This window comes from Panulirus ornatus, chromosome 45 (assembly GCF_036320965.1).
Source record: "Panulirus ornatus isolate Po-2019 chromosome 45, ASM3632096v1, whole genome shotgun sequence".
Taxonomy (NCBI): Eukaryota; Metazoa; Arthropoda; class Malacostraca; order Decapoda; family Palinuridae; genus Panulirus; species Panulirus ornatus.
The window spans coordinates 1,487,391-1,503,682 of NC_092268.1; the positions used below are offsets into that span (position 1 = coordinate 1,487,391).

At 40.9% G+C, this 16,292-nt stretch overlaps 1 protein-coding gene and 1 long non-coding RNA gene across 18 annotated transcripts in view; one reads left to right on the forward strand and one right to left on the reverse strand.

The window, feature by feature from the left end:
• The window catches only part of LOC139762980 (uncharacterized), an 81,472-nt gene extending 66,345 nt beyond the window's left edge, over positions 1-15,127 (forward strand). For 3 of the 17 annotated variants that reach the window (XM_071688413.1, XM_071688425.1, XM_071688400.1), the window contains 10 exons: positions 287-421; positions 989-1,148; positions 3,569-3,715; positions 3,901-4,035; positions 4,585-4,744; positions 6,005-6,115; positions 7,502-7,660; positions 8,706-8,870; positions 11,529-11,651; positions 14,633-15,127. In XM_071688413.1, the coding sequence (XP_071544514.1) occupies positions 287-387 (101 nt within the window). In that variant the 3' untranslated portion in view covers positions 388-421; positions 989-1,148; positions 3,569-3,715; ... (5 more) ...; positions 11,529-11,651; positions 14,633-15,127. Of the gene's footprint in view, positions 1-286; positions 422-988; positions 1,149-3,568; positions 3,716-3,864; positions 4,036-4,584; positions 4,745-6,004; positions 6,116-7,501; positions 8,120-8,705; positions 8,871-11,528; positions 11,652-14,632 lie in introns of all 17 variants that reach the window. The other 14 variants (XM_071688415.1, XM_071688407.1, XM_071688428.1 and 11 more) reach the window with 10 other exon arrangements.
• LOC139763006 (uncharacterized) lies at positions 7,719-14,733 on the reverse strand. The gene is made up of 2 exons (XR_011716002.1): positions 14,598-14,733; positions 7,719-8,884 (listed from the first exon to the last, which is right to left on the reverse strand). It is a non-coding gene; the product is annotated as an uncharacterized lncRNA (long non-coding RNA).
• Positions 15,128-16,292: the final 1,165 nt, after the last annotated feature.

Below are 16,292 nucleotides of genomic sequence, written 5' to 3' on the forward strand. Positions count from 1 at the left end.
AACCCCTTAGAAGGGAGCTCAGCCAATCAATCCTTGGAGGAATATGTTGCAGCTGTAAGCGAGCTTCAGGTATTTAAAATGAATGTTCTCTTGGTTATTTCCACAAAAAATGGGATGAGGGAGTGGCAAGTCTGATAATGGTCATAATCAAATAATGGTTATACTTCAAAAAAGTCAAAACCTTACTGATCGTACATGAGAATTCCTTTTTATGACAGGATACTGGTTTTACATTTGCTGTACCATCTAGTAACTTGGTTGATTAACCACTTGGTGATACTTGCAGACAGAGGTACAGCTTCTGAAGGATGCCCTTCCTACAGTGTTGTACCACTCCGGTCAGCAAGCTATCACTGGATTTATAAGTGCTGCATCCCTCACTGTTGATAATGCCCATTTTGATGAACTGACTTTACATAAGGTGAGTGAGTTGCATCATACCACTTGAGATATAAAACACTTCAAAGTTCTGATTCTGGAAAGGGATGTTAAAAAGATTATTAAACCAATGGAAATTTTTTTGAGAATTTGAGGGGATATCACTTTGTAAATGTGGATTCAAGTAGGCATACTTCTTGCTTTGCAAACCAGTATGAAACTGGTGTCCTTTATATGGTTAATACTGCTTTATACTGGCTACTAAACATGTTGTGTTATATACATAGGATGTCTATATTTGGTTTCCTGTTTATCGAATGGATCAGGTGCACAGTTGGCTAACTTGTATATTCCTGCACTTTAAGTCGATGTATGTGACCAAACCAAGGCTGTATGCTCATGATTTAATACATATAACTGGGAACCAAAAACTGTCATGTTGGCCTTCATAATTTTAGACAAAGTAGCAGGCATATCTGTAGATTAGTGGTGGTCAGTGGTAATAATTGTAATAGTAGAGGAAATGGAGTTTAGTGGTTCTGACATATTAGGGTAAAGGAATATAATCAATAGTACGTGGTTGCTTTTGGTTAAGCATTTCACTTTGCAGGTGAATGGCCACTCACTAGACAGCATAACCCGGGAGTTCCTACTAGATGGTGTAGATCAGAATGTACAGGAAAGTTGGCGTGCAAACTACATGGAAGTGGATGTCTTCACCACCCGTGGCAGTCCCATAGCAGGAACGATCTCTGGAGTGCTAACTAGTGGTAGGTTTTCTGCTACATAATGGTCTTGTTTTGATGTAGTTGGGCATAGGAATGGGAAAAGGAACCTAAACTGACCTAACCTGACCTAACCTAGCCTAGCCTAACCTAACCTAACCTAACCTAACCTAACCTAACCTAAACTAACCTACTGCTGCCTGATGCTCCTGTCTGTTGCTCCTACCATTTTCCCGAAAGGGTGGGCTACAGCATAGCTCTCACCATAGGAAAATCTCGGGTTTGATGAATGAGTAGCATGAGTAAAGTTTTGTGTGTAACAAGGAGAGATTGTATGCTTGTGGACAGAATACCAGCAGTCTACATATGGCTGAGACAGAAAGAAAGACGGCTGTCTGGATCGGAGGAGTGCAGCTTGACAACCACTGAAGTGCTGGCTCAGTATGCAGTTATCACTAATCCTCATGATACCTAGGTGGGTAGGATCAGGAGTATCACTTCTTTATCCCATCTTTCACATGCCATACACATCGTTTGTCTATGTAAGTATTTAAACCTTTCAATGCCCTGGTTTTATTTAGCTTATGTGTATGCCATTTTTTAATTTCTCTAGGTATTGCAGCACAACAAGCCACTTTTCTAAACCCTCTTCCTCTTGCTACTTTATTTTAGACTGTTTTTTCTTCATTTGTTCATTACAGACTTTCACACTTTACTTCACCAAAAAATGGCATTCCACCTGCCACTCCCTTTAACATACTTGCAAGCCAGTGAATTGCAACAGGCCAATTATGCATGTTAATGCTCAGTCCCTCACATGTATACTCTTGCCCATGTGCAGCTTATTGAATCCAGTATTCCCAGTTACCACTCCTCTTTCAGCAACTGTCAAAGCACTCGCTTGGCCTTTTAAATGTAAAGTGGAACTCCCTTAAATGGGTGTCCATGGCAGTAGTCTCTCCATATCTAGGGAACTCCAGTGCCACTTCATAGCCTCTATTGCTTCACCCTTAACAGGCCACGTAGAAGGCTTCTACCTAATGTTCCTTATTATTACTAATACCTAATGCTCCAGCCTAAATGTTCCTACATACTGCTACCATCTGTTGCTTCTGCCAGTTTGCCGAAAGTCAAGGCTATTGAATGGTGCTCCGCAGGAAAATCGATTACGAATAATGATCTATGTGAGTCAAGTGTTGTATATGACAAGGAGAGATGCATGTTTCTGGACAGAATGCCAGTAGTGTACTTGTAGTTGAGGTTTTTAAAAGCTATTTAAAATATAATGGAGTTTATACTATCCTCAGCAAAAGGGGGTAGAACACTTCTCTTAAACCTGTGCTCTAGTGCGTCTTGATTCTTCCATGCTTTCACATCACTACAATTGTTTCCATAAACTAATTTTTTTTCATTAGACATTTTACCTAATGGGATTGCAAAAGAGCATTGCAAGTCTTTTTCCCAGTACCTTCTGTGGTTGTAAACAACCTTGCCCTTGAATATAATGTCATGTCCATCCTCTGCATTTTCATTCTTCAAAAAGTCATTTAGACTTGGATAACAATATCCTCCCAACTTTCTTTTTTCACTGGCCTGTTATTCATTTAGATTTGGATAACATATCCTCCCAACTTTCTTTTTTCACTGGCCTGTTATTCATTTAGACTTGGATAACATATCCTCCCAACTTTCTTTTTTCACTGGCCTGTTATTCAGTAAAAGTGGAGCTTTGTAAGGCTCTTTCCCATTAGTTCCCATGCTTGTCAGTGACCTCACCTCTATGTGTCTGGGCCATAATCTGCACTTGTCTTGGAGCTGAATTACAATAAACAGCGATTGTCAGCACTTGGCAATCTCTTCATGTCAGTGTCCTACACTCTTGCTTGTTTGAGAGGTAACCACCTAGAGTTGGACCAAACCCTCTTAAGACCTCATTTGATTAAGGCTACACCCAATTGAACAAGGACTCGTGTGTTCTGACTGATGCCATTAGGGCACATAAAAACTTTCATTCTTGTACTACCAGCAATTTAGTGAGTCCTTTAATTCCAACACACCACCACAATATCATTGCTCTCTTCTCTTTCAGTGCCCTCTGCTCCATCATAACATTTCATTTTCTTGCACAACTGACCTCTAGTCTTCACTCTACTTCTTCCATTGTTACCCTCCCTGCCACTCTCGGTACTTGTCCATCACCTGCGATATCAAGACTCCAGTTACTTTGAGTTCTTTTTCACAGTCATCATCCCAGGTCTTATCCCAAGACAACTTCATGCCTGTAGCATATAACTATTTAAACACACTTACAGCCTGCACATCACTGCTGGATCTATAAGTGTCACTTATTCTGTTGCTTGGCTATTACCAAAATGTGTAAATGAGGTTGATTTTTAATGATGCTGACTTGGTAAGGTAGGAGAGGCAGTTGGATATGAAAAAAGCGTGAACTGGTCTTTTGAAAGGTATGGAGTGGGCCAGTCATCTTCCCAGAACTAAGAGGGAGTGGAACAACTACCATTGATCAGACTGTTAACATCAGGAACCCCTTAGAAGGGAGCTCAGCCAATCAATCCTTGGAGGAATATGTTGCAGCTGTAAGCGAGCTTCAGGTATTTAAAATGAATGTTCTCTTGGTTATTTCCACAAAAAATGGGATGAGGGAGTGGCAAGTCTGATAATGCTCATAATCAAATAATGGTTATACTTCAAAAAAGTCAAAACCTTACTGATCGTACATGAGAATTCCCTTTTATGACAGGATACTGGTTGATTAACCACTTGGTGATACTTGCAGACAGAGGTACAGCTTCTGAAGGATGCCCTTCCTACAGTGTTGTACCACTCCGGCCAGCAAGCTATCACTGGATTTATAAATGCTGCATCCCTCACTGTTGATAATGCCCATTTTGATGAACTGACTTTACATAAGGTGAGTGAGTTGCATCATACCACTTGAGATATAAAACACTTCAAAGTTCTGATTCTGGAAAGGGATGTTAAAAAGAAATTTTTTTGAGAATTTGAGGGGATATCAGTTTGTAAATGTGGATTCAAGTAGGCATACTTCTTGCATTGCAAACCAGTATGAAACTGGTGTCCTTTATATGGCTAATACTGCTTTATACTGGCTACTAAACATGTTGTGTTATATACATAGGATGTCTATATTTGGTTTCCTGTTTATCGAATGGTTCAGGTGCACAGTTGGCTAACTCGTATATTCCTGCACTTTAAGTGGATGTATGTGAGCAAACCAAGGCTGTATGCTCATGATTTAATACATAATTGGGAACCAAAAACTGTCGTGTTGGCCTTCATAATTTTAGACAAACTAGCAGGCATATCTGTAGATTAGTGGTGTTCAGTGTTAATAATTGTAATAGTAGAGGAAATGGAGTTTAGTGGTTCTGACATATTGTGGTCAAGGAATATAATCAATAGTACGTGGTTGATTTTGGTTAAGCATTTCACTTTGCAGGTGAATGGCCACTCGCTAGACAGCATAACTCGGAAGTTCCTACTAGATGGTGTAGATCAGAATGTACAGGAAAGTTGGCGTGCAAACTACATGGAAGTGGATGTCTTCACCACCCGTGGCAGTCCCATAGCAGGAACGATCTCTGGAGTGCTAACTAGTGGTAGGTTTTCTGCTACATAATGGTCTTGTTTTGATCTAGTTGGGCATAGGAATGGGATAAGGAACCTCTTAATTTTTCCGGAGGAAAGTTCCACTATTTCCTAATATTTTATTTTCTAACCATAAAAGTGATATCAATGTTAAATGAAGGCGAGCTTGGGATGGGGGCGAGTTGCCTAGGCAAGGTGGTAGAATAGGGTCAGTGCAAGGATTACCTTACTTGATGCTAGAAGCTTTATTGGTTATAGTTGTACACACATGATGACACTCAATATGTCTAGGTGGGATGATAAGGAACGTAAATGCAAGTCTTTGAGAGAGGGGTGAGTATGCAGCCTTTGGGGATGAAAGGGCCTGGGAAGCGAGTGTGTTTAATGATGATACAGTACTGGTGGCAGATTCAAGTGAGAAACTGCAGAAGTTGGTGACGAGTTTTTAAAAGTATGTGATAGGAGAAAGTTGAGTGAATGTTAATAAAAGTAATCCCTACTAGTATGGCATCATAACATACTAGTTTGGTTGGGGTCCTTTATAGGTTAAATGAAAATGTTATGCAAATTTGATATGCAGTGCAAACTAATAGGTCTTCCGACAGCAAAAGTGTATGTGCAACCATAGTTTGGGCCATAAAGGTCATTTATCCAGGAATTGGTAGGTTAGGTGAGGTCATGTGCCTTGACCTGCCACCTAGTCAAGGTACTGATAGAAGGGTGCCCTGCTATACGCCCCACATCATTCAGTGGCTAATTAGCACGTCTTTGGTGCACTAATTATAATATGAAAGTTGAACTGTTAGCATTGAGAATAGTTCTCTCTCAATAATCAATTGGTGGTGACAGAGAAGGGACAAAGAGTTGGCAAAATTCAACAAACTTGATAGGCAAACTTAGTGCACCAAATTTAAGTGTGTGTACAGCAATAAATATAGACAGTTTACTCATTTTCCTTTTTCTGTGTATCTTTTCTTGCCACATTCCTTGGCACCACCCAAAATTTCCATGGCTGGGCTACTTAAGAGATAAAAGTGTATTAAAGGGAAAATATTTTTTTGAGCAGATTTTAGTTGCAATGAATATACTAGGTAAGGGGAAAACAGGATTGACAATACTGCCAGTGTCTCTCCTGTATCATACAAGGCAACTACTAATTATAAATGAATAGGAAAGATGTAAATTTCAGAATGAACATTTGCTGCTTTCATTGTTTTTTCTTGCACAATATCTTTCATTATTACGGTACTACAATTTGATGTAAATTTCAGGTTGATGACACTTGGTTCATGTTGGTGGCTAATGACTATGATCCTGAAGACTTTCTTGACCCATACACTGTAACATCAGAGGTCTTTGCCTGGAACAGTTTCCCAGAATCGGTAAGGTTAGTGTTTTTGTTAGTATGTATAATTGAAGGTCAGGTACCTGAGGACTGGTGGAATGCTTGTTCAGTGCCATTGTATAAATGCAAGGGGAACAGAAAGTGAATATTTGAACTAGAATAGAGGAAGTTTGTTAGGATACCTGGAAAGTTGTAAGAGACTTGTGATATAGGGTAGCACGCACAGAGCATCAGATTGTGGAGGAACAAAGTGGCCTCAGAAGTGGGAGACGCTGTTTCGATCAGGTGCTTGCTTTGAAGAATCTTTGATATACTTAAAGAAAACACTTTGTGTGTGGAATTTATAGATCAGGAGAAAATATATGATGTGGTTGACATGCTTTGTGTATGGAGTTGGAGGAAAGCTACAAAAACTAGCTTAGATTTTCTATCAAATGAGTAAGGCATGTGTGTTAAGTGACAGAGAAGGAGTGGTGGTGCCAGGTGAAGGTAGCTGTCATATGTAATGCACCAAAACCACTGCATTATATATTGAACCAGGTCCTGTGAAGTGTCTGGGGTAAACCATGGAAAGTTTAGTGGGGCTTGGATGTGGAAAGGGAGCTGTAGTTTTGGTGCATTACACATGACAGCTAGCAGACCGAGTGTGAACGAATGTGGCCTTTGTTGTCTTTTCCTAGCGCTACCTCGCGCATGTGCGTGGGAAGGAGGTGTTGTTTCATGTGTGGTGGGGTGGCAGTGGCAATGGATGAAGGCAGAAAGTATGAGTATGTACATGTGTATGTATGTATATGTTTATATACGTTGAAATGTATAGGTATGTATATGTGCGTGTGTGGGCATTTATGTATATGCATGTGTATGTGGGTGGGTTGGGCCATTCTTTTGTCCGTTTCCTTGTGCTACCTCGCTAATGCGGGAGACAGCGACAAAGTTTAATAAATATATGAAATATTTATTTTTTTTAATCATACTTTGTTGCTGTCTCCCGCATTAGCGAGGTAGTGCAAGGAAACAGACGAGGAAGTCCAACCCACCCATATGATACATGAATGCCCGTACACGCACATATACATACATGTACATTTCAACATATACATACACAGACGTACATATATGTACATATTCATATATGTACATATATGGAAATGGAGGGAGGAAGAGCAAGAACAAGGACAAGTTGGAAGGATAGAGCGAGATGTAAGAGATGGACATGCAGTCAACAGGCTGGATCAGGGCATGTGAAGCTGTTAGGAGAAACTGTGAAAAGATGAGAGGCTTAACTGTGAATAAGGACAATAAGCAAATGGGGCCATTTTTCCTCTGTTCCTGATGCTGCCTCAGAGTGTGGAGAAATTGTGTACATAAACGATATATATTTTTTCGTATTGTGTACGTCATGTATGCATATTCTTCTTAACAGTTTACTGTAGTGGCAGAATATGTGGCAGACCACACCACCTCTGGGATGTTCATGACATCCAACCTTCCAATCAAGGAAAGTTTCTGTACGTTAGCTCAGCTTAAGGTTGCAGACCATCCCCACTTTGAAGACAATGTAAAGTACACAGCAGGAGTCTTGGTAAGTTCTTTCTTTATTCCTAGTAGTGTTAGGGCATACAAATGAAATTCTGAAGTCACAGTCACCAATTTATTTTCATGTGGTAATGAATATCTAAAGCATATTTTAACATACTTCATGACAAAGGATATTAAATTCTTTGCACTTGCCTCTTATTTGGACAAGTATGCCTTTATACTAGTTAAATTGTACAATCAGACTGTAAATTACTTTTAATTCTAAGGTGTCAATATGACAAACTGGAGAAAAATCCTGAAGAAAGCCTTTGCAACTAGTCTCGTATTGCATTCCTCGTATGGGAATCTGTGGAGCCATCAGTGACACTATACCAGTCCCTTGCCATAATGAATGACCACTTAACCCTACTGAGAGGAGCAGAGGTTGAATTCAATTTGATATCAACTGCACCCAGGGTAAAAGCAATTTATGCTGTGATTGAACATTGTTTCTTTACTAAAGGTAAGCAAAAACTTGCGTGGATATGGTATTGTCTCGTACTTAAAAAGTCTGTAAACTTGTCATGATGACAGTTACCTGTAGTTTACCTAATAATCTGCAAATAGTTTGTGTGGGAAAACAAGGGTACATAAAGTTGCAATCATGGTGCAAATATAGTATCTTGTGTAGGACTTTGCTCCTGATTAGAAAACCTTCCCTTGAGACATGTAGGAATTGCTTAGCCTTTGAGGCCTTAAAAGCTCTCAGCTGGGCAGAGATTAAGTTCATAAAAAAAAAAGCTTGTTACAAAAAATACTTTAGTTTTGTTCAAGAATGTTGGTTCCATTTATAAAATTTAGTTGTGGATATTTACAAAACACATTGTTGCCCACTTAGAACCCTGTTGACAGTATTGTATTGGTTACGGAAGAATTTTGCCTTATTTTTTCCTATGACTTTTATATTAAAAAAGATGGCCAAATTCATCATCCATCCTTACTGACCAGAGGTTTTTTTGCATTTTACAAAATGATGTAAGGGAATCTGTATGTGGGTGAAAGTTGAAAACCATTGCAATATGTGAATACTTAAAAATTCCAATTTTCAGGTATACCAATACAATAAAGTGACGAAGAATTTTGAAATGTTCAACATTTGACTGCTTATGGAGTGGTTGACCAGGCAGTGCTTCAGTGTGGATAACAGCCTTTATTTGCTCCTTGTTTCCAGTGCTGAAGCCAAGTTGTATGTATATGAATATCACCATCCTGAGGTAAGTTGAATGTTCTGGAAAAATAGAAAAATGTCAGTACCAGTAAATTTACCTTAGTCTCTCCTTTAATGAAACTAATTCCTAACTACATGCCCAGGTTCAATCTATTGACAGCACGTCGACCCTGGTATACCAAGTCATTCCACCAATGCCATCCTCCATCAAGCCACCTCACAACACATATTGTCCTCAAACATTTCATTTCCAACACATCCACCCTCCTCCGCACAACTCAACCTATAGCCCACGCCTCGCAACCACATAACATTGTTGGAACCACTTTTCCTTCAAACATACCCATTTTTCCTCTGAGATGCCATCCTCCAGCACTTCCTCACATTGCCCTCTCTTATTCCTTCACCAAGGTCTCCACCCTCCACCAATGCCACCCTCCCACCCTCCTTCACCAAGGTGACCACCCTCCACCATCGCTTCACTCCACAAGGAATATGCCTCCAGATTTAGGGCCACACTGGGGTATTTTGACACCAGGATCTTATTGAAGTTTGGTTGGTAAGGTTATTTAATGTATGTATGACTCATGGTGAGGTGCCTGAGGATTGGCGGAATGCGTGCATAGTACCATTGTACAAAGGCAAAGGGGATAAGAGTGAGTGCTCAAATTACAGAGGTATAAGTTTGTTGAGTATTCCTGGTAAATTATATGGGAGGGTATTGATTGAGAGGGTGAAGGCATGTACAGAGCATCAGATTGGGGAAGAGCAGTGTGGTTTCAGAAGTGGTAGAGGATGTGTGGATCAGATGTTTGCTTTGAAGAATGTATGTGAGAAATACTTAGAAAAGCAAATGGATTTGTATGTAGCATTTATGGATCTGGAGAAGGCATATGATAGAGTTGATAGAGATGCTCTGTGGAAGGTATTAAGAATATATGGTGTGGGAGGAAAGTTGTTAGAAGCAGTGAAAAGTTTTTATCGAGGATGTAAGGCATGTGTACGTGTAGGAAGAGAGGAAAGTGATTGGTTCTCAGTGAATGTAGGTTTGCGGCAGGGGTGTGTGATGTCTCCATGGTTGTTTAATTTGTTTATGGATGGGGTTGTTAGGGAGGTGAATGCAAGAGTTTTGGAAAGAGGGGCAAGTATGAAGTCTGTTGGGGATGAGAGAGCTTGGGAAGTGAGTCAGTTGTTGTTCGCTGATGATACAGCGCTGGTGGCTGATTCATGTGAGAAACTGCAGAAGCTGGTGACTGAGTTTGGAAAAGTGTGTGGAAGAAGAAAGTTAAGAGTAAATGTGAATAAGAGCAAGGTTATTAGGTACAGTAGGGTTGAGGGTCAAGTCAATTGGGAGGTGAGTTTGAATGGAGAAAAACTGGAGGAAGTGAAGTGTTTTAGATATCTGGGAGTGGATCTGGCAGCGGATGGAACCATGGAAGCGGAAGTGGATCATAGGGTGGGGGAGGGGGCGAAAATCCTGGGGGCCTTGAAGAATGTGCGGAAGTCGAGAACATTATCTCGGAAAGCAAAAATGGGTATGTTTGAAGGAATAGTGGTTCCAACAATGTTGTATGGTTGCGAGGCGTGGGCTATGGATAGAGTTGTGCGCAGGAGGATGGATGTGCTGGAAATGAGATGTTTGAGGACAATGTGTGGTGTGAGGTGGTTTGATCGAGTGAGTAATGTAAGGGTAAGAGAGATGTGTGGAAATAAAAAGAGCGTGGTTGAGAGAGCAGAAGAGGGTGTTTTGAAGTGGTTTGGGCACATGGAGAGGATGAGTGAGGAAAGATTGACCAAGAGGATATATGTGTCGGAGGTGGAGGGAACAAGGAGAAGAGGGAGACCAAATTGGAGGTGGAAAGATGGAGTGAAAAAGATTTTGTGTGATCGGGGCCTGAACATGCAGGAGGGTGAAAGGAGGGCAAGGAATAGAGTGAATTGGAGCGATGTGGTATACCGGGGTTGACGTGCTGTCAGTGGATTGAATCAAGGCATGTGAAGCGTCTGGGGTAAACCATGGAAAGCTGTGTAGGTATGTATATTTTTGTGTGTGGACGTATGTATATACATGTGTATGGGGGGGGGGGGGGTTGGGCCATTTCTTTCGTCTGTTTCCTTGCGCTACCTCGCAAACGCGGGAGACAGTGACAAAGTATAATAAAAAAAAAAATAAATCTCCGCCATCTTACGACGGTAGGGTTCAGTGGGTGGAGACTGAACATTGTTGGTGATAGCATTGGAGACACAGCAGGGGTAATGGTGATAGTGGTGAAGGTCACCAGGGGATTCTCTGATGGGGTTAATTCCAGAACAAAAGTGGAAACATGGTCGAGCATTAAACAGCAGATAAATGCAGCTTTCCCCTGCTTTTCAAGAACTGTGGAACAACAGGTTCAGAAGAGGTATCACAACATTATATCCTCAGGAAAGAATAAGATTGCTACTCATAAGAGGCTCTTCTGTAAAACAGATAAGTAACTTATGAAACTATACCCATTTTGTAAGAGGCTAACAGATAACACTTTCCAGAGTGGAGGACCAGTAGGTTGCTCTTTATGGAGCAAAAATGGAAATAAGACAAGTTTCATAGTCTCAATGTGACATAGGTTAGGCATAGCTAAGTTTTATGAAAGACTTGCATAGGCTAAGTTATTGCCATACAATGCTTGTGAATTTGTCTTAATTGCTGTATGTATTTTTACAGATGGTGGTCCACTACATGATAAGCCTCTGCTTGATCCTGTCACATGCAGTAGCAGGTATTCTTGGTGCTGACAGCCCAAGCATCACAGGAATTTCAGCTACGATTCTGTGACTAATGATTCCTGTGAGGATACCACTAGTTTAGCAATTTGTATAATATTTTCTTTGTTCACCAGAAGTAACCATTTGTGGTGCTGAAATTTGTATTTACTTATAATTTTTTCACATATGACTTGGCTTAAGACAAGAGGGCTTTTTATAGTATTTTTTTTTTTTTTTTTTTTTTATACTTTGTCGCTGTCTCCCGCGTTTGCGAGGTAGCGCAAGGAAACAGACGAAAGAAATGGCCCAACCCCCCCCATACACATGTACATACACACGTCCACACACGCAAATATACATACCTACACAGCTTTCCATGGTTTACCCCAGACGCTTCACATGCCTTGATTCAATCCACTGACAGCACGTCAACCCCTGTATACCACATCGCTCCAATTCACTCTATTCCTTGCCCTCCTTTCACCCTCCTGCATGTTCAGGCCCCGATCACACAAAATCCTTTTCACTCCATCTTTCCACCTCCAATTTGGTCTCCCTCTTCTCCTCGTTCCCTCCACCTCCGACACATATATCCTCTTGGTCAATCTTTCCTCACTCATTCTCTCCATGTGCCCAAACCATTTCAAAACACCCTCTTCTGCTCTCTCAACCACGCTCTTTTTATTTCCACACATCTCTCTTACCCTTACGTTACTTACTCGATCAAACCACCTCACACCACACACTGTCCTCAAACATCTCATTTCCAGCACATCCATCCTCCTGCGCACAACTCTATCCATAGCCCACGCCTTGCAACCATACAACATTGTTGGAACCACTATTCCTTCAAACATACCCATTTTTGCTTTCCGGGATAATGTTCTCGACTTCCACACATTTTTCAAGGCTCCCAAAATTTTCGCCCCCTCCCCCACCCTATGATCCACTTCCGCTTCCATGGTTCCATCCGCTGACAGATCCACTCCCAGATATCTAAAACACTTCACTTCCTCCAGCCTCTCACCATTCAAACTCACCTCCCAATTGACTTGACCCTCAACCCTACTGTACCTAATAACCTTGCTCTTATTGACATTTACTCTTAACTTTCTTCTTCCACACACTTTACCAAACTCCATCACCAGCTTCTGCAGTTTCTCACATGAATCCGCCACCAGCGCTGTATCATCAGCGAACAACAACTGACTCACTTCGCAAGCTCTCTCATCCCCAACAGACTTCATACTTGCCCCTCTTTCCAAAACTCTTGCATTTACCTCCCTAACAACCCCATCCATAAACAAATTAAACAACCATGGAGACATCACACACCCCTGCCGCAAACCTACATTCACTGAGAACCAATCACTTTCCTCTCTTCCTACACGTACACATGCCTTACATCCTCGATAAAAACTTTTCACTGCTTCTAACAACTTGCCTCCCACACCATATATTCTTAATACCTTCCACAGAGCATCTCTATCAACTCTATCATATGCCTTCTCCAGATCCATAAATGCTACATACAAATCCATTTGCTTTTCTAAGTATTTCTCACATACATTCTTCAAAGCAAACACCTGATCCACACATCCTCTACCACTTCTGAAACCACACTGCTCTTCCCCAATCTGATGCTCTGTACATGCCTTCACCCTCTCAATCAATACCCTCCCATATAATTTACCAGGAATACTCAACAAACTTATACCTCTGTAATTTGAGCACTCACTCTTATCCCCTTTGCCTTTGTACAATGGCACTATGCAAGCATTCCGCCAATCCTCAGGCACCTCACCATGAGTCATACATACATTAAATAACCTTACCAACCAGTCAACAATACAGTCACCCCCTTTTTTAATAAATTCCACTGCAATACCATCCAAACCTGCTGCCTTGCCGGCTTTCATCTTCCGCAAAGCTTTTACTACCTCTTCTCTGTTTACCAAATCATTTTCCCTAACCCTCTCACTTTGCACACCACCTCGACCCAAACACCCTATATCTGCCACTCTGTCATCAGACACATTCAACAAACCTTCAAAATACTCATTCCATCTCCTTCTCACATCACCACTACTTGTTATCACCTCCCCATTTACGCCCTTTACTGAAGTTCCCATTTGCTCCCTTGTCTTACGCACCCTATTTACCTCCTTCCAGAACATCTTTTTATTCTCCCTAAAATTTACTGATAGTCTCTCACCCCAACTCTCATTTGCCCTTTTTTTCACCTCTTGCACCTTTCTCTTGACCTCCTGTCTCTTTCTTTTATACTTCTCCCACTCAATTGCATTTTTTCCCTGCAAAAATCGTCCAAATGCCTCTCTCTTCTCTTTCACTAATACTCTTACTTCTTCATCCCACCACTCACTACCCTTTCTAAACAGCCCACCTCCCACTCTTCTCATGCCACAAGCATCTTTTGCGCAATCCATCACTGATTCCCTAAATACATCCCATTCCTCCCCCACTCCCCTTACTTCCATTGTTCTCACCTTTTTCCATTCTGTACACAGTCACTCCTGATACTTCTTCACACAGGTCTCCTTCCCAAGCTCACTTACTCTCACCACCTTCTTCACCCCAACATTCACTCTTCTTTTCTGAAAACCCATACTAATCTTCACCTTAGCCTCCACAAGATAATGATCAGACATCCCTCCAGTTGCACCTCTCAGCACATTGACATCCAAAAGTCTCTCTTTCGCACGCCTGTCCATTAACACGTAATCCAATAACGCTCTCTGGCCATCTCTCCTACTTACATAAGTATACTTATGTATATCTCGCTCTTTAAACCAGGTATTCCCAATCATCAGTCCTTTTTCAGCACATAAATCTACAAGCTCTTCACCATTTCCATTTACAACACTGAACACCCCATGCATACCAATTATTCCCTCAACTGCCACATTACTCACCTTTGCATTCATAGTATTATAGAAAAGTATTAAAGTTTAGTAAATCAAATGAGGTTATAATTTAGTTCATATTACAGCCAAAGTTTTAAACTTACATTTTACAGTTAACTTGATTACTTTCTCTCCACAGGCTGCGCACCATGATGATACCTCCACCTCAGTCCTCGCATGAATCCCTGCCTTCAGGTTCAATGCTGATGCATAGGCGTACGTCTACAGACTTGGGACAATCTATCAAAAAAAATAGACCTAAAAATTAGAGAACTGCAAAACAAAAGTGCAATCTACTTGCAGTTAAAATTCCTAACCAATAATTTGTCTATTATTTCTTTGAAACAACTTTTTAACACATCTCAGATTCACTTATAATTTGCTGATACTCTTATCTCCAAATCATAGTGTGTGGACAAGTTAATGTATTTCTTTACTGGAAAAGAAATGTTTACAGAACTGAGTGTTTGATTTCCCAGGTAGAAATAATTTATAACAATCCACAGATTGTTGTGACAAAGGTATGATATGGTTATGAAACATCTTTGGAGTTTGTGATGTCTTTTGTCAAATAAGGAATGTATACCGTATAATGATTTATTATACTTAGTTGCTGTCTCCCGCGTTAGTGAGGTAGCGCAAGGAAAAAGACAAATGAATGGCCCAACCCACCCACACAGACATACATAAATGCCCACACATGCACACATACATACCTATACATTTCAACGTATACATACACAGACATATACATATATACACATGTATATATTCATACTTGCTGCCTTCATCCACTTTCATCGCCACCCTGCCACACATGAAATAGCACCCCACAATCTCCCCATGCTGTAGCGCCAGGAAAAGACAACAAAGGCCACATTCGTTCACACTTGGTCTCTAGCTGTCATGTGTAATGCACCAAAACCACAGCTCCCTTTTCACATCCAGGCCCCACAAAACTTTCCATGGTTTACCCCAGACACTTCACAGGCTCTGGTTCAATCCATTGACAGCACATTGACCCCAGTATACCACATCATTCCAATTCACTCTATTCCTTGCACGCCTTTCACCCTCCTGTATGATCAGGCCCAAATCACTCAAAATCTTTTTCACTTCATCCTTCCACCTCCAATTTGGTCTCCCACTTCTTGTTCCCTCCACCAATGACACACATATCCTCTTTGCCAATTTTTCCTCGCTCATTCTCTCCATAACTACTAAAGAATTCGACACCTTAAAACCCATCCAAAAAAAAATGATAGTTAACAAAAATCACCAATCCCTCAAACCTACTGAATGCAATAACCTTGCTTTTATTCACATTTACTCTGCTTTCTTCTTTCACACACTTTAGGAAGCTCGGTCACCAACTTCAGCAGTTTCTCACCCGAATCAGCAACCAGCCCTGTATCATCAGGAAACGACAACTAACTTGCTTCCCAAGCCCCCTCATCCACAACAGACTGCATAATTGCCCCTCTCCAAAACTCTTCCATTCTCCTCCCTAACAACCCCATCCATAAACAAATTAAACAACCATGGAGACATCACACACCCCTGCCGCAAACCTACATTCACTGGGAACCAATCACTTTCCTCTCTTCCTACTATTACACATGCCTTATATCCTTGATGAAAACTTTTCATTGCTTCTAACAACTTGCCTCCCACACCATATATTCTTAATACCTTCTACAGAGTATCTCTATCAACTCTTATCATATGCCTTCTCCAGATCCATAAATGCTACATACAAATCCCTCTGCTTTTCTAAGTATTTCTCATATAAATTCTTC